The 19706-nt window shown below is 43.4% G+C and overlaps 1 protein-coding gene across 3 annotated transcripts in view; it reads right to left on the bottom strand.

Moving 5' to 3' along the window:
• The window catches only part of Prmt3 (protein arginine methyltransferase 3), an 80610-nt gene that overhangs the window by 31535 nt on the left and 29369 nt on the right, over positions 1 to 19706 (bottom strand). For all 3 annotated transcript variants that reach the window (XM_037199192.1, XM_028880165.2, XM_028880167.2), the window contains one exon: positions 8169 to 8247. In XM_037199192.1, the coding sequence (XP_037055087.1) occupies positions 8169 to 8247 (79 nt within the window). The remainder of the gene's footprint in view (positions 1 to 8168; positions 8248 to 19706) is intronic.

Raw genomic sequence — 19706 nt, 5'->3', positions numbered from 1 at the left:
CTGTATCCCAGGCTGGCCTCAAAAGAGAAAGCACAAGGCATTGTGGATCACCCAGCAAAATCAGCCAAATCAGAAGAGGCTGCAGCAGGGGAAGCAGGCTACCATGTAAGAATAGAAACCAGCTCAAAAGTGGGGCGAGAAAGAGTGTTCTAGCAGAGTGAGTGTGTGGAGCAGTCACCATTAAGGGGTGGCACTTGCATTCTAACTAGACAGTCAGAAAGACACAAGGCTCAGTGGGGTCTCTGTCAACCACTGCAGTGAACTAGACTTTATTTTAAGAAAGATAACTCGATGAAAATTTCACCTAGGGTAGCACTGTGATCAGATTTCAGTTTCAGAACAACCATTTGAAGTGCTATATGAAGAATGACTAGGAGGAGAACAGACAAGTCCAGAAACATGTAATGAGTCGGTGGTGAAAACCAGGCCTGTGGCTACAGCATGAAGAGGAAATGGACCTGACAGACAGATGGGAGGTAGAACTCGAGCAAAACCGGCTGAGATGAGGAGGAATCGGGAACAGTGTTCGGCTTTAGCAGCTGAGCAGACTGTCAACTGTAAAGGGCATCGATATGCACAGACCCAGGAGGAATGAGTGCATTGCTTCCGGCACTGATGAAAACGTCAATGAACGAAACCTAAGGTGTGGAATTATCTGGGTCTAAGATACAAAACTGAAGACTGTGAACATACAAACAGAAACATACACAGCAGACGCCTGTAGACCCAGCACCAGATATGTCACCAACACCAGGAGAAGTAGCAAAAGGGGCTGAGGGGACAGAGAAGGAAGAGAGCCAAGAGGACACTGAGGGTGGTGGGAAATGGTTTAGAAGAACTAGAAGAAATGCTGTGGGACAGTAAAGGTCGTTATGACACAGCACACGGCTCCTTTCTGGTGACTAACGTGGAAATGAACTTTTCCTGTGAATATCTCAAACATCAATTTTTTAGGGAATTCATGAATAAAAAAAAAAGTCAGTTATATGCTCCCATATCAAATGACAACCATAAAATAACCACAGAAATGGTCCATGGTCAGCAGCCAATCTTCCGACTTAGAGATCACCCTCTACTTCACCTTTAGAAACTGTATGAGTCAAAGCTCTAAGTTCTCTTTAAAATAAAGGCCAGGATAAGATCTGCATCAAAGCAGGACACGGGCCCTAATGCTGCCTCACAGTTCAGCTTCTGCAGTCATCCCCAAGAGCCATGCACAAGAGTGTGCTGGCCACCCAGTGCCCAGGGTCATGCTCTACTCCTCCAGTAGCATGCCAAGCTCTCTGGCTGGTTCCAGTCTGAGGAATACAAATTTGTTCCTGGGATGCTGACTAACAACAGACCCGCCATAGGCACTACAGTTAGTTCTCTGAGCTACACCCTTAACATGTGAAACAAAGAACTGATCTTGAGGCAGCGCAGCGGGGCACTACTGGGTATCTCAGTAGCTTCCTCTATCCTTTATAATATCTGTGCCAAAGCTGCAGCTTTCTGCATATGGCCTGAGGAACACAGGAAGGCAGTTAGGCCAGCAGACATCTTTTGTCAAGTCAACACTTTAGGTTTTGGAAGCCATTTGTTTTTTTGTTGAAATGACCACTTTCTGAGGTTACTATGAAAGCAGAATGGCTGTGTTCAATAAAGCCTTGTCCATAAGACAGGCAGTGGGTCAGACCCAGAGACCCTGCCAGAGAAAAGAGGGAAGACAATGATGGTAAGATTTACCGCAGTGGTTAACTGTTACTGTTAGGAGTACCACTGCTCCTGTAGTTCACGGGAACTAAACGTACTGCAGCATTGTATAGGATAAGGACAGTCATGTGACATACTGCAGTTCAGAATATGATTAAAAATCCTCACTGAATCTGGCGTTTGTTTTTAATGCCATCATTGAGTTTGGCAACCACAGGCCATGCATCAATCCAGTCTGCTGCACAGGTCTGTAAATGCTCTGTAAGCCCTCTGTACTAGTTATGCTTACCCATCATCCACAGCTGCACTGTGATACAGCGCCAGAGCTAGAGAGAGGGCAGGGATGTGGCCGGTCACACTGACAATGCAACCTGGACCCTGGCCAAAAGCCGCTGATCTGCCACCCCCACAAGCTGTGTGGTGTGCTAGGACACCATGGAGAACAAAGATGGCCCCTTCGTAAGGCAAACTGTGGCTGACTGCAAGCCAGGTTTAGAGAAAAAAAATCAAGAGCAGAATGGTTCTTCTTCTCCAAGTGTTGAAGCATAGTTTTTAAGCTAATTATATTTCAAAGATATAAAATTCCTGGTTTTTATTTTTAAACTCAGAAATGATTTTTCATCCCTCAGAAAGACATGAATATTCATAAAGGTTTGTAATCAGTGCTAGAGGTCAATGGGGTTCAGCATCCACCTTGGCACAGCTGCCTAAATCTTGGGCCACCTGCCAGAACTCTACTAACCCTTTACCTTCACAGTCTCATACATTTGTCACTTTTTTTTTTGTCAGATAGAAGCTATAATTGAATAATTATGCCTGCTTGTAGGTGAAATCAGCCAAGTGCTGATTGGACAAAAGCAGCCAGTTACCAGACCATTTATAAATCCATGGCTCTGACATCTGTGTCCTTCTCGATTCACTGCCCAGAATTCATCTGTCACTGGAATGACTCACGAGGTGAGCAGACCAAGATGGGAACTCCTTCATCCCTAGGGAAGACCTCACAAACTTCTGGGCCCTAAAAGCTGAGACTGAGGCATATGAGAATATAATCCCCACAAAACACCGGCAAACAGGAGTCAAAGCACTGCAAACACTCACCAATTCACAGAGCACAAGTAACTTAGAAATTAAATATTCATTTGGGAACTAGACCTATTCCTCCACAGTACCTTATAAATAGTGGTCAGCTCCATTAAAGTTAGGTAGACTTAATATGTAGATGGAATATGCTTTGAAAAACTACGCACTGAAAAAAGTAAACAACATTATCAGGATATTTCTAGAAAAAAAAAAAAACCAAAATAACAAATGTGGCAAAAAAGTACAGAAACAGCACAGGAAACTTTGAGCCCCAGAAATCAACCTCCACGGCTTCTGTGTGATGTCATCTATGTACAAGTATGACACTCAATGTGCTGGACGAAGGTGCCATGTTCAAACCCATTTCACCACTAAGGCACAAGCCAATGCTGCTCTTGTTTCCAGCAAGAATACAGGATATGTAATACATAATGAAAAGCCAGACTTTGAGATGACTGTCTATAGCTGGGCTTTCACACAACAGGAGACTGAAGGGACGGAGGTAAGTAACGCCAGGAGAAGCAGTCTTCACTGGCTAAGAAGACAACCAGGTAGCTGACATGCAGTCTTGAGGTCTGCCCATAGACACCACGGACTTCCCACTGCATGCCTGCCCACTGCCTTGCTCTTCAAATGCTACAACTCCACCCTTCTAAAGCAAATGAGCACTTGGTAGAAGGCAAAGGAGAAAGAGCAAGTACATTGTAACTATTATTAAAGCTAAGTGAGCAAAGCAAAGATGTATGGGCTGAGTGGCTGGTAACAGGACAGAGAGAGAGGTGAAGGGCAAACAGCCCAGCGGCTATGAGAACAGGAGGCATCAAGGGAAGGATGCTCGTGAGGTAGCTTCTGGTGTGCACAGGTCCAGGGCAGGGCTGAGGCTGCTGGCTGTGTTCCTATGCTCTATTTTGCTGCTCCTCAGGAGGCACATGACAGAAGCGCTTTCTTCAGTCTAAAGGAGGCCAGGTTGGTAGGGGAGGGAGCCTCTGGTAAAGGGGTACAGAGACAGTGTCATCTCCAGGGCACCTACACAGCATAATGCGTCAGTCACAGGCAGGAGCCTCTGTTCTGAAGCCCACAGGTCTGGCAAAGCAACAGTTTCTGGCTGCATCATTTCCCAGTTTTCACACTTTGTAGCATTCCTGCCCCTTAGTAAGTCCTTTTTCCACCGACTGGGGTGGATTTCTGTTTCCTGCAACAAGTCCTTTCACCACATTTGCTATAAAGAGAAGAACCACTGGAAAAAAAAAAAAAAAACTCTGCCTCTGATTGTGTTCAATGGCCTCCTCCACGAAGCCCGAGCATCTATATTTTAACGAAAAGCCCCTCCTGACTGTGTTGGTCCTTGTAAAATGAATCAGAGGCGGTGAGCTGGAACAGGCTGCTAGCCCTCCTACTTGAAAGTGAATAAAAGCCTGAAAGAGCCCAAAATGCATCTGGGATCTTAGCATGAGGGGACCTGCTTTCACAGTCCTGGACAGCATAATGGCAAAGCGCAAAAACAATTCCTTCCTGATAGAGGAAGATCAATAGCTTCTCAACTTTATTCTGCAAAAAATGATTTTAGAAACTCTTGCTGATTTTGAGTGAATTACTTCTCCATGTTATTAGCAGATGCAATTTCAATCTCTTCCACTCCTGAGCATGTCAGCTTTGATTTCTCAGTGGTGGCTGGGCTTTCACACTCGAACTGACTGGCTTTGCCCTGTTGTAATTAGCAGACATTCTACGGAGGATCTTTGAAAGCAAGTAAACATCTCATTCTTCAAGTTGTGGTTATTTATTTGTCATTTGTATTTGAAAGGACATTCCATTTCTTGTTTTTAACCAAAGGGTTATAGGTAAGAAAAGGAAGCATAGGTACAGAAGGGTAGCATTAAAACTCTTTGCAAACGATTGGATTGTTTACACAGGAAATCCTTTTAGAAATAACCACCAAGCTCAGCAATACCATAGGACATACGTTTAATAAAGCAAAGCATTTCTATGTTCTATGCCACAGGCAGGCAAAATGAAAAACAGTACAGAGCTTTGCCCCTGCAAGGACAGCATTGTAAACTCACAGGGGGCTCAATGCAAAGAGGCTGGTTATTTTCTAACTGTCCTATTCATTAGACGCCATTTTAATTTCAAATCTTTTTAAAACAATGTGGAGGTGAAAGGAATGAGACCTTGTCTCAAAAAGCACGGGAGAGAAACTGCGAAGATGCTCCATATCGAGATCTGGCCTTCATGTTCCCATTTCCCCTCGCCCTTCCCCTCTCCACCCCCTGCTTTCTGTCTCTCTTGCTCTGATCCTGAAGTGAATCATGAAAACACTAAAACTTCCAGGAGGAAGTTAAAAGATCCTGTGTGACCTCAAGTAGTGTGTCCTCCGATGAGACATGCGTGCAACAGGACAGAGGCGGCACCTTTCAGCTGTCCCCATCCCTTTCTAGAAGCTCTCATTCAACTCTCTGTCCAGTGCTCCTCTGGCTTTGCTGGCTACTTACTGGAGGCTCCACCAATATGTAAGAAACTACACTTCCGGTAGGAGCTGGGTGGGTTCCCCACTTCAGTCCTTGTGACTCCGCTTTAGTAGAGTCTGTCACGTGAGGATTTACAGTCAACTTCACAAATCATCTATCAGGGCTTTCAAATTTAAGTTCTTAGAAAACTCTTCCTTCAAGCCTAATGTGCTTGCATTCTATCTGATTCACTGGTAAATTACAATGATCAATCTATTGTCTGGATTAAGCTGTTTGAAGAAGGGCTGTCTGAAGGTTTTACTATGTTGCCCAGGCTGGTCTTGAGCTTCTGGGCCTGAGCATTCTTCATGCCTCAGCCTCCTAAGTGCTGGAACTACAAGAATGTACCACTGAGCCCAGGTGAACCTTACTTTATTTGACCTTTTTTTCCTTTAAGGCAAGGGCTTATGTTGCCCAGGACAGCCTCCAACTCAGTGAACAGCTGAAGCTGGCCTTGAACTCCTGATCTTCCTGCTTCCATCTCACAAGTGCTGGGATTACAGGTGTAAACCACCATAATTGGCTTGGTTTTATTTTTAAATAAATTTTATTTTAATTTTCTATTAAAAACAATTTCCCACACTGTAAGAGGTACTAGTCACATATGTCGTTCTAACCAGATTTTCAATTTTCTTCAGCTTGTCTTCCACACAGGAAGCAGAAACAGCTGCTTTTATTGTCTAGACTTCAGGGTGCACTTCGTATATGGCAGGGCTCTTCCTCCTGTCTCCACTACCACAGGGTCTTGCTAATTTGGTGGTTTCTTGCCATTGCTGTTTACTTTTCCATATCAATTTCATAATCAGCTTAAATTAAAGACAAACCTGTTGGTTGGGACAGCAGTACAAACTTAGAAATGCTACTGTATAATTTTTAACATCAAAAAAGGGGAAAATATACATAATTCTCATCTACAATTTTAACAATTGTTAGTAGTTTTGGATTTCATCATAGTCTGCAGTAAGTTTGGGTGAACTGACATCTTCTGGAATAAATTTTCTTTATCCAAGAACTTAGTACATTGATTTAGGTCTTCTTCATGGGAGAGAAGAGGAAGACAGATGAACTTACACTCACATCATGGACCCATATTACTGACACCCCATTCCAGAATGCAATCATTCTTTCTAAAGTTCTTCCATTTCGATTGCTTGGTAAAGATTCCCTTAAGAAAAACATTAACACTTCACAATACACACGAGCATTTGATGGCAATATTTGTTCATTTCATGTTGCTCATATTTTACTTATTTTTCTCCTAATTATATTAACAAATAGCATTCCACAGCACTGCTCAGGCAGCTAAATGCCGATTCTTCTGACTACGCCCCCAGATGATCCTAATGTTAATCAGTTCTATGAAAATATGGACTGAGCTAGAATCATTAACCTCCCGTTTATCCCTCCAGCTGCCACGGTCCCATGGCTATGGGCCTAATGCACCTCACTGAGCACTCGATTTAAATGCATTAGCTGCTGTCAGTTCTTCAGTGAGATCAATGGACACCACTGGGGAGGTATGGGGGGGGGGGTTCCCTAGAACCCCACAGCAAGAGTCAGCTGCTTTAAATGCATTTTAATAGGGAAATCAAGGTTTAGTGAAAAGAACATGAACATTGATTAGGTCAGGCAGATATGAGTTTAAAAACAAGAAAAGAAATGCAGGCTTGGCTGCCTAATGGTGTCATCTTCCTGGACACCTTTGATACTGTTCCCCAAATCTCAAAGGGCCATGGTAAAGATTATGTATGACAAAAGCAAGGGTGATGGTGATGACCACTAGAGAATCATCCAGTGATATTATTTCCTTCAGTCACTAAAAAGCCCACAATAATCAAAGATGCAGAGACTGTTTCAAGGTAAGACATCTAAAATTCTAGCCAGGTTCACAGCAGAAATCAAGAACTACTTTAAAGTGAATGCAGGGACTATATGACAAGTGTCCCTTGAGAAGGAAGGAATACACAGAGTGCTACTAGAGTGCTCCACTATCCGGAGGACCTGTCCTGGCTCTCCTGGTTTGGCCTGAGGACTTTCAACTGTGCTGTAACAGTCTATACAGCTGCAGGGTACTGTGGGCAGGAGGCTTGAGCAACAGCATACTCCCTGTTCTTAAGGACACCAGGCATCCAAGCACAAGGCTGGGAAGTACACTTCTGCCTGAAGATGCAACCAGAACACTACTTTCCCACAGACGTGGAAAAAAGTTGAGAGGGATCTGCTTAGCGTAGATTCACCTTTCTAGCCACCAGAACTATATCACAGAGTGAAGGAGCTTATAAATTAGTGAGGTAAGGGAAATTTGCTATTAAAGCCAATAGTCTCCAACCTAGTATGAAACATGCTATTGGCCTCTGGCTAAGATTAAGTGTGGAAAACAGGAACCAAATGACACAAGGATTAAAAATGCAAAGATGCTTCTGACACATTTTAATTTGCAAACTAAAAGCTTCCCACACCTAGTCCTTATTTTTCTATTAAACAAGCAAGCTAACAAACAATAAAAACCTAGTAAAAGATGTCCTTGCCGGGCGGTGGTGGCGCACGCCTTTAATCCCAGCACTCGGGAGGCAGAGGCAGGCGGATCTCTGTGAGTTCGAGGCCAGCCTGGACTACCAAGTGAGTTCCAGGAAAAGGCGCAAAGCTACACAGAGAAACCCTGTCTCAAAAAACCAAAAAAAAAACCAAAAAAAAAAAAAAAAAAAGATGTCCTAAGAAACGATGGCCTTGGAGTCCCCATATCTTAAGTAACCAAGGCTCCTTCCAACGGGAACATCTTTCATTTCTACTGAAACTCTCTTAGGTATGCACAGTGTGCTTGAAATTCAGAAGTTCATTTGGTTGCACCACACTGAAATCAGATTAAGACTGAAATGTCCTACTTACCTGATCCTCCTTTTGCCAAGTATTTGCTCTTTGCATAAAGGACAGAATCCAACATCGACTCGAAAAGAAGAAAATAGCCCTGTGCAGAAAGGAAATGATGAGCATCAGGAACAGGCACAGCTGCAAGAGACCCAGTGGCCCCCATGGCCCTGTCACCAAGTACTTTCTTCCTTGTCATGCAACTCTGCCAGTCACTGTATTTTCTATACAGTGAGCACTGGAAGGCCTGGCCTGGGTGTGAGGTAGACATAGGGGGTTCGATCAGGAGCAAGTACAAAATCTGCATCTGCAACCACTTTTCAGTCTACCGTTTCTTCCCCAGTGCAAGGGAAACTTCAGGCAGAAACTTTTTGTCAGGCCCGCAACTCCGTGGAATGTTGCAAGATTCATCGGGAGTAATGGTCCTGATAGATTTTGTCTTCTGTGGGATCTGTCACACTGGACACCTTCAGTATCACACTGGGGGTGAGGGTGGAAACACTACTGGTGTCACTGAGCAGAGCCACAGCATGTTACCACACATCCTGCCATGAACATGACAGCCCACCGCGGAAGTGCTACCTGACCAGTGACTGAGGCAGAGAACCTGGGCGTAAAGTGCCATCTCCCAAAGCACTGTCTAGAGAGCATTATTTGGTGTGCATACAGACAGCACTAACTGGACTCAGTGGGTCACCAAGAAGGGAGGAGGGGGAGCCAGAGATTGGGAGGGATGTCAGAGGGGTAGATATGTCTAAACAGATTGTAGCTATGTATTGCCTAGAATTTTTTTTAAAAAAATCAAGAAGCAGGAGGAACATTCATTCATCAAAGAGGTTCACAGGGCACATTCACATAATAGAAGTTCTTGAGAGAATAGGGCTGCTGCCCATACTCTGAGCAAGTGTCACACTTTTCCACTGGAGTTCATCTGCTACCTGCCATGCACCAGCTCAAGGAGCAGGACCCTAGTGTAACCAGGGAATGGTGGTGAACCCTTCCCAGGGAAAGGATAATGGAATACACAGGGAAAGGAGACACTCTTGGGGGTCCTAAAAAGGCCATATACTATTAACAAACTGCACAGTATGTACTATGCAGACAGCCATATCCCTCAGTATCAGGGAGAGTGTGAGCTACACCTTCACATCAGTGCTCTAGCTGAAGCTGTTTTCTCATCTGTTCCTTTGTTCTGTGTACACATTATTTTCTGGTGGGATAAACACCCACCAGAAAACTTTTAATCACATGAACAAATGGAACAAAAAGGCAGCAGACCCGGAACTGTTCTCACAGGTGAGTGACCCAATTGAACTCATGGAAACAGGTCTGAAGACTGCCTCTGCATTGGATCAACCTCCTCCCGACAAACTCAGACAAGAGAATGTCCAGGCACCCATGCTGAGTTGCAGATGTGTTTACACCATGGAAACTAAGGCTCAGGTGAAATTTCTGAACAAGTATGTCCATCATATGCTAAACACTACACACTAGCATCCTTTAATATGCCCTGTGTGTCCCAGGAACAGGGGATGTGTAGAATTCCATCAATGAATTACCAGTTCATAGAGATCTACACACAGAAATGCTTGTAAATGGGCATCTTTGCATTGAGTAAAGTGAATCATAATTTGTGTCAAGGAATTATTAAAAGTGGGTTACCCCAGGAATAGAAAGATCACCTGAAGTCAGGCATGGGTGGCAAATGCCTTTAATCCCAGCACTAGGAAGGCAGAAGCAGGTGGGCCTCTCAGTTCAAGGCCAGTCTGGTCTACAGAGTAAGTTACAGGACCCAGGCCTATGCAGAGAAACAATGTCTTGAAAAACCAAAATCAAAATAATTTTAAAAATTAAAAAAGAAAGAAAAGAAAAGAAACTGAAGGCCTGGAGCTTGGAAAGATGACTTAGCAGTTAAGAGCACTGGCTGTTCTTCCAGAGGACTTGGGCTTAGTTCCCAGCACCTACATGGTTGCTCACAACCATCTGTAACTCCAGTTTCAGGGGGATTCAATGCCCTCTTCTGGCACCAGTCACGCATGTGGGGCACAGACATATGGTCAGAACACGATCAAAAGAATGACCCATGGTGAACAATGCCTTGGGGAACTGTGAGAGGCTCCAGAAAAAACAGCAGAAGGCCTTTTACCTCAGGTGCATTGTGTTCCCTGGACTGTTCTTGGATGTGATTTCATGTCTCTTGTGACAAACATTTACATTCAATTTATAAGACATTATTTTTGTTGGATGTCAGATCATAACTATAGAACTCAACCTGGTCATTATATACTGAATCTAGATACGGCCTCTACCTTGCTTTCCTGCTTTCCTACATATAATCTATACTATGTACCAGACAATTTGTGCTTAAATTGGTCTGTGCTGAGAAAGCTCTGGGAAAGAGCTGCTCTGTTCATGTTTAGTATGTGCTTACTGACATTTATTACATGTTTTTCTGAACTCAAACAACCTTCCTTGGATCACTGCTTTCTTTGTTACATTCATGTATAAAAGTATACTGAGGGGAGGGGGCAAGAAAGGGGAGAACAAGGGAATCTGTGGCTGTTATGTAGAACTGAATGGTATTGTAAAATAAAATACAAGTATACTGAAACTGAAGTAAGGTTATCTACAGCATTAGACTGTAGCCCACCCCATTCTTTCAGGTCCTCAGGTCCCAGGTTCAGCAGACAAGATCTGCACAGGTCAATGGAAGTCGACACATACATTCAGGCAAAAAAATTCATACACAAAGCCTGCTTTCTTATACAACTCTGGACCACCTGCTTATGGGTGACACTACTCACAATGGGCCAGGTCCTTCCAAATAAATTATAAACTAAGAAAATGCCTCACAGGTTTGCCCACAGGCCAATTTGGTGGGATCATTTTCTCAGTCTAGGTGCCTTCTGGTAAAAGAACTCTGTGTCAAGTTGACATAAAACTAGCTAATACCCTCAATACGTTTTTTTGAATTATTCATTTAATTAAACTAGACAAGAAAATATAAAACCTCTCAAAATGTCTTTATAATTTATAACTAAGAAATACAATTTTAAGCACAATAAAAATGATTTGCTCAAACTCTCCAAATCAGTTCCAATTTCAACTCTGAGGCTCTACCGTAGAGTAACAAGGGACATAAATACTCATGCATAAACACCCTCCATAGATGCCGGGTCTCTGCTCCCCAGTTTCCACCCAGATGTTACTGGTCAGATTTCCAAAAGCAACAAAGAATTCCATCAGTTCATATGCAGGACTGGGCATAGTACCTGGCACTCATGGAGACCAACAAGTCTGACAGACTCAGTGGTGATGGGCTTTGATCAGGGATGCAGGGACAGAGAGAGACAGCTACAGTAAGTCAGTTCTTCCCATTTCCACCTCCTCTCCTCTCTTCATGGCTCTCTCCGATCAGGGTTTCCATTCTAATGCAAGATTATGTCAAAGTCCTTGGTAAACCCTAAGTTACAGAACAGGGGAGTTGGCTGGGTGTGGTGGAATGCACCTAATTCCAGCACTCAGGAGGATCTCTGTAAGTTTGAGACCATCTTGGTATACACAATGAGTTCCAGGACAGCCAGGAATACATAAAGAGACACCCCCCCCCAACATACACAAAAAAACCCAACAACAATAACCAAACAAAAAACAGAGGCGCCAGCCAGTCAATAGGAAAACAACCCCTCAAACAACAAATCATACATGTCACAGCTGGGAGCTTTGGCACACTACCGAAGACTCAGCTTGACAAGTTCACTGGTAACTGGTTATCCTGCTATTCAGGCAATTGCTCAATTGTTAATCCATTTAATTGGATTGTTCCAATGTCACTAAGTATGCTCTCTTCTTTGTCATTCATCCACATCTATTTCCTTGACTATTTTGTCTCAGCCAATCATAAATGGCCCTACAACGTAAGCTCCGAGAAGTTCAAGCACATGGCCCACACTGTCTGGAACAGCAAGTTCTGAATGAGCAACAGCATGTAACAAGTGTGTATCCACACTGATAAAATGAAGGAGACTTGCTTTGAAATGGAACAAAATAAAGTTATTTAAAGTGATAGTCTCTTTGTTAAAACTAAAACTGCTGAGTAAAAGAATGGTGCTGACTGTGCTTTATAGAGAATGTCATTTCATCATCTCACAGAATACATTTCTCATTGCCATCACCTCATGAAGAAACCAAGGCTTAGAAATAAGCTTAAGCCTAAAATAAATCCAGTCACACAAACAGTGACTGAACTAAAGCAGAATGTGAACCTGGTCTGATGACAGAAGCCAAGGTCTGAATTTCTATTTGATTTGCTTGACTAGAAGATTACATATTTGTATTAGGATGACATGGATACTGCAGGACTCAGGGATTCTGAAATGAAAAAGTTCCCACAGAACACGTTCAATGGGATCAGAATTTTAAACTATGTGAATCAGAATACTTCAGAGTGGCATCTTAGTGAGCAACTGAAACACTAGCGTGAAAGATTACATGACATGTAGATTATATGTAGAATTAATACATGACACTGAGAAAAATTAATTAACACATCTCATTAAAAGCAAGTGGGTGACTAACCAGGGCTCACAGGGGCTCACAGAGACTGAACCAACATTCAGGGAGCCTGTTTGGGTCTGAGCTAGGTCCTCTGTATAGATATAATGGTTGTGTAGCTTGGTGTTCCTATGGAACTCCTAACAGTGAGATGGGGGTTTCTCTGACTCTTTTGCCTGCTTTTGGGACCTTTTTCCTCCTACTGGGTTGCCTCATCCAGCCTTGATATGAGGGTTTGTGCCTAGTCTTACTGTAGCTTTGTGATGCTGTGTTTGGTGGACATCCCTGGGAGGCCTGCCCTTTTCTGAAGGCAAACAGAGGCGTGGACATGGGGGCGGAGGGAGGGGCTTGGGACTGGGATGAGAGGAGGAAGGAGAAACTGAAGTCGGGATGTAATATATCAGCGAAGAATAAAAAAAGTGGGTGAAGATGTTGTATGAACTGTTAACAGCTACTGTCCTTCTTAACTTTCCAGTTTGCTGACTTCATTCTACTAAAGACTTCCAATGTGACTAAACAGCCTTTAACTTCCTGGGAACTGTCCTTGGTTCTGAATCAAGTCATTGATTCCTGATACCAGAAAGCTTTGCACCTAGCGCCCCAATCATCTGTGGTGCAATTCAGAGTACAATTTCACAGGCTGCTGCCTCACCTGTAGGGCACCATCTGGAAGGATTATACCTGATATTGCCTCCTATGATGCTCATGGGGCATTCTTCTTTCAAGACTGACATTTACTTTATAAAATTAAATACTGCATTCGCCCTTCAAATCTTAAGAGCCATGAAAGAACACATGGAACACAGGGATGTAGACTCACATTTGTGAAAACGGGAGCCTGCTCCTAACATGCTCACATCTTCCTGGTACAGGTTCACTGGCAACTAAATAACGGCAGATACTTTGAGTACCAGGCTCTTTCCTAATTTCAAATAACCAAATGACTAAAACACCCTTAGGCAAAAACCACGTTAAGAAACAGTTAAAAATAAAGTTACTCTGGAGAAAGACTGTAGACAAACAGTCATCTGAAATAATTTAGAGGGGAAAAAAAGATTCCTTGTACTCAGTAACAAGACTGTAAGATCTAACCTTAATACACCTACAGGATCTAACCTCTACCAAAATTTCTGGACGAGCACATTCAACACTGAGGTCAGTATCATCAAACTGCCCTGCAGAAAGCCCGAGAGTAGATTCAAGACCAAGTGTATGAGGGGAAGGGATAAAGTTTATGAAAAATATTTTCACCTTCTTGGGGGAAAGGACCAAGGACTTTGACATCAAAACTCAGACCTCATCAAAAGGCACAGAAAGAGACACAGAGCACACTTACTCAAACAGTAGGAGTGTAATCTAGTACAGCTGTTATGAAAATCAGGACAGAGGACCTCAAAAAACCGAACCATATCCACAATAGGACCCAGCTATGCCACTGCTGGGCAAACACCAGAGGACTTTAAACATAAAGCTACAAATTGTAACCTGGGATATCTTGTTAGGGACCATCTGTATTTGTTATATAAGAAATCCACTTAAATACAGAAACAGGCTAAAGGGAAGGACTGGGGGTATGGTTCAGAGGTCAAGGACTTGCCTAGTATATGCACAAGACTCTGGGTTCAATTGCCACAAGAACAAAAGCGAAATAAAATGGGAAATGGCAGAAATATACATGACATCCTAATATAAATACTGAAAACGTCCAGTAACATAAGTGTCCATGAACGTAAGTGTGGGGCTGGAACGCACGGTGCCCTGCACTTTATTCTGCCACACATAGGATGTCAAGGGATGAGCATGCTGGGGATGGAGACGCACACACTTCCAGAGGGCAATCGCAGATTCTGGTGGAGGAGGGGGATGAGTCCTAGGAGATAGGAAAGATGAGATACAATTCTAGTATTTTTACATTAGTGTGTAGTCAAAAGATGGTACAATTGCATATGTGTAAAATAAACATTGGTCAAAGGAGCTCTTTCCTAGTACTTCATCTGATGACTGCCTTCTGTGTGAAGAAGAGTGAACATGAACCTCAGCAGAGGCTGCTCCTGCCAGGCATCTATGTGCTAGCCACTGTCCTGCAACACCACGGTCCTCCCACCAACCCCTGACCACACACTGCTTCCTCTCTAGTGCCATGGACATGTGGAGAGCAAGAGCCCCTTCCTCTACTTGCTCTTCTCAGACTGGAAAATGCTGACGTTTAAAACCTTTCTTCCACTAGATGGCACTCTGATCTGATCAGTATAAGACCCTCTTGCACTGTGGCAGTGTTTTAGGAAATTCAAAAGAGAACAACAGCATCTCAAGATCAGAACACACACACCCTTACTCCAGACTCAGCTCTCACGGCTGAAGAATGTAATGCATTTCTAAAGCAAGAGTCCCCACATCAAATCATTAATTATAAGCGGGTATTCCACACTTATGAGAACAACCAAAGTATTAGCTGGCACCTTTAGCAAAGACAGCCGTATTACAGATACACACAACAGAGTGTGCTATGATCTCAATGTGTCTCCCCAAATTCATGTATTAAAACTGAACCAACAATGTACTGGCATAACGGAAAATAAGGAAGGCAAACCTATTTTTCTCTCATATGTAGACTTTGTATTTTAAAAAAATTCATACATAGGACAAGAAAATAGATAAGGGAACATAAAGGAGCCTATAAAGGGGGATTAAGGGGGCAACAGGGGAAGAATCATGTTTTCTCTCGTGTGAGTCAACTTGATTTATATACACACACATTTATATATAAGAATGACATGAAAGCCGTGTAGAGGAGGCAAGCTGTGTAGGGAGAGCAGGGAAGGGGAAGGCAGGCCAGTGGGTGATTATGAGCAACATACAATGACATACATTATAATAAAGCACTTTATATTGTATGCTAACTAAAAGTTGACTATAATAGAGCACTTTATATTGTATGCTAACTAAAAGTTGACTATAAACACGGGAGATGGAAGGAAAGCTAGCCATGGTGGAGCATGCCTACAATTCCACACTGAGGAGACTGAAGTAGGAACACTGAGTTCAGGGCCAGCCAGGGCTATATGTGACATCAGCCTGGAAGACCCTGTCTCCAAAGAATAGAACTAGAGACTTTTACACAACAAATTGAGCTGTGAGGAGGAAGCTCTCACATTTGAGGTAGTGGGCTTGCCCCCTTCTGTCCTTGTCTATGTGAAGACAGTGTCCAGCCCTCTAGGGCACACAACAAAAACATACTGTCTTGGCAGCTGACACCAGATCTTGACCAGACACAGAACCTGCCAGAACCTTGACTTTGGACTTATAGCTTTGCAAACTGTGAATTTTTGGAAAATTTTATTGTCTATATCTACAAATTACCCAGCCTCAAGTACTTTGCTATAGTACCATAAACACTAAGAGTGACTCTGTAATGCGCGCGCGCACGCGCGCGCGCGCACACACACACACACACACACACACACACACACACACACACACTATTTCAAGGCTATAGGAAATGATAACTAGCAGTATGATTGGAGAATTAAAATAACAAGACCTGAATCTTCCAAATACAGCAAATGTATAAGAAGGAAGGACCGTCTTGTTAGATGCACGGTACGCTTCTACCCTAAACCTGGTGAAGCAGCAAGGGGTGCAGCTCAGGTGAGATTGCAAGACACTGCCCCATATAACAAGGCTGGCCAAACACAACGAATTCCGTAACCCACCCAAGCAGCTTGGTACTGTTTCCTCCTCACTCTACCCCACTTTGAAGGACTTTCAAGCACAAATCAGCCTCAGGGAATAAAGTCCTAATTTAATGCTTGATGTGGCTCAAAGAACTGAGCTAAAGCCAGTAATCTAAAATCCTGCCAAAGTCAATAAGGTAAATTCCTTGTGTACTTCCTGTATTTCAAGTTGACAAGGGGCTTTGTTCCGCTGTGTGAGTGAAAGTTCCCAAGAAGATGTAGCTATAAAGGCTGACTTACTGAACTCCAAGAGCATGGAAGGTTAGAATCCTGCAGGTTCAGAGCCAAGTTATCTTAGGCCAGTATCTGTGGTGATATAATGTGTACCCCAATAAAGCTTACCTGGGGATCAGAGGACAGAGCCAGCCACTAAATCAGAGACAGAGGTCAGGCAGTGGTGGCACACACCTTTAATCCTATTACTCGGGAGGCAGAGATCCATCTGGATCTCTGTGAGTTGAAGGCCACACTAGGCTGCATGAGAGAAAAAGAACCAGGCAGTGGTGACACATGCCTTTAATCCCAGGAAGTAATATGGCAGGACACAGAAAGGTATATAAGGTGTGAGGAAACAGGAACTTGTTCTCTTGAGGCTGAGGATTTCGTAGAGGTAAGCTAGTGGCTGGCTCTTCTGCTTCTCTGATCTTTCAGCTTTCACCCCAGTATCTGGCACTGGATTTTTTATTATAAGACCTTTTAAGAGTCCTGCTACATCTGGAACCCAACATGTGTGGCACAAATTCATGAAAAAGCCCCTTGCCCCAGCTCAGTCCTGAGCTGTACATGACCAGAGTCTCCATCCCATGTGCGTCAGATTCCCTAACCAGCTGGATCCAGATGGCTGGATTTTTTACTTCTTCTCTCCTGGTTGTGGACTCTCCTCTGATCCCCAGGTAAGTTTATTAGGGTACACAATAAGTATCAGGCCCTGAACAGCCATTTATTACCTACCTCTATGTGACACATAACATTCTGTGAATGTTAATGTTAGGCAAATCTGCTCAGAGCCCATGCATTTGCAGGAGGAAAAAACAAAGCGAAGCACAGCAGCTACACAACACTCCATGGTAATTCCTTTCCATCATTCCACACAATGAATGCGAGAGGATAACGAGCAAAAGATATAGATTTCAGCCTAGTAACGAGCACAACTTATAGAACACTTGGACATTACTCAGCATAAAACAGGAAGGGAATTCAAAGACGAGAAAGTAAAGCAACAAGATGAGATGCTGAAAACCAGGAAAGTGAACCAAGGAAAGACTTAGCAATCACTACATAAGACAAAAGCACCAATGATCAGGAAGGACTGGAGGAAAATCTAACACAGGGCAAGGACTAGAGACTGAAAAAAAAAAATCTTATCGGGAGACCAGACATTCAACACACGAGGTCTTGAAGCAGAGGCTATGATATAGCAGATGCATTGAAGACATATCCTAAATGAAGAATCAGACAACTGCAGCCCAGAAGAACATGCCCTCCAGGGACACCAGACACAGGCTCTCCACATCCAGACACATATCGTATCCAAGGACTCTTCAGTCATTCCTACATGAAGACAAAACACCTGCAGGGGAACGAAATCAGCCTGAAACCAATTCTCTCCAAGACAGGAAAAGGTTCTGTGGGAAACAGCATGGTCCAGGAAACTGTCTAGCAGCTAAGGCCAGAGCAGACATTCACAGCCATCAAATCAGGGATACGGGACTTAAGAGCACATGAACGAGAACTTGGGACTGCAGTCATGCTGAAGAGATGAATGGGAAGTGAAGGATGGAGAGGCCACGGTCAAAGGAGAGTTGGTGCCAACATTCTGACAGTGAACAGTGGTTAAGAAACAAACACTACAATCCCATCATAACGTTCACAGGATGACTTATCAGCTGTGAAGATGGGAAACACGGAGTAGGTTCCACTGTCCTCCTCATCCAGGGAATCAAGGTCACAGCTGTTCTCCAGAATTGAAAGGGGTTGCTAAGAACAGACAAACCCAGGATGACCCTAAATGTCATGTCCAAAAGGAGGGAGAACAGGATGACTCCTGGGACCGTCTCTGCAGGGCCTGCTGTCCAGGAGAGCCATCTGGGCAGTTACTCAGCCATTCTATGCTTCACAACCCAGTCTAGTGACTCATTCACTCGCTTGTGCTACTGTCCGAAACTGAACAGCTGTTTCCTGAGATGTTAGGATGCACCAGAACCATCTTGAGACATCTGTAAGCAGCAGCTCATCTGATCCTCACAAAAGCCCATGAAATGAGTGCTACTGTTTCTACATTTGACAGAGCAGGAAACCGAGGCAGAAAGAGGTTCCAGCACATGCCCCAGAGGTAATGAAATGAGGCTGAGCTCAGGCAGTCTGACTCCCAGCAACATCCTCAACCTGCCATACACCATCTGCCTTCGTACAGAAATTCACAAATTCACAAATACAGCTGCGTCAGGGCCAGTGAACTTCTGTCAGGACAAGTTCTCTTGCAAAGAGAGTCCATCATTATTTATTTACACCAAGACTTGTGATGGAATCTGCCAGGACCAAGTGAGTTGTTCATCCTCTGGAGAAAAGACTTAATAACAACAGTCTATAACAACATGAGCTGTGACGGCTGTGACAAAGCTTCAACTGAAGTGCAAAAGGTAAGCATGAGGTCAGCCCTGAAAACATATGCACACAAGTACCATTACATGGACTGAGCATATATATATGTATCTAGGAAGACACACACACACACACACACACACACACACACACACACACACACACACACACACCAAAGGGGTTGGGGAGGTAAGGAAATGGGGTAATGATATAATTATATTATAATCACAATAACATTTATACAAATAGTATAAAATAAAACGGAGAAAGAGTTTACACAGGAACAAACTGCACATGTCTTTAAGGAGCAGACAGCCAAGCAGAAGCCGTCAGCAGACGTCCAAGGTAAAACACTTCCACAAATGAAGAAACAGAGAAGTAAGAATTGTAAAGAAAAAAAAAGCAGTGTCCACTGAAGGAAATTGGTTTTTATCTTTCCTCATCCTGAGCCACTACTACAACTAGATTAACTACCTCAGAAAACACTGTGGTAAATAAAATGGTATTTGCTTAACACTCAATTTTATATTACTTAAAAATTCCCAATAATAATGCACATATGAGTTTCTCTCCCTTAAAGCAGAGGAGATCAGGAAAGAGTGCCCACCCTCATAGTGCCAGCTGCAAGGGCTTCACTGGCAGACCAGCTGACTCGAAACACAACACCCAG

The sequence above is a fragment of the Peromyscus leucopus genome, chromosome 1 (genome assembly GCF_004664715.2).
Source record: "Peromyscus leucopus breed LL Stock chromosome 1, UCI_PerLeu_2.1, whole genome shotgun sequence".
NCBI classification, from domain to species: Eukaryota; Metazoa; Chordata; class Mammalia; order Rodentia; family Cricetidae; genus Peromyscus; species Peromyscus leucopus.
The sequence above is the reverse complement of the archived record's forward strand: the minus strand, read 5'-3'. Positions and strand labels throughout refer to the sequence as shown.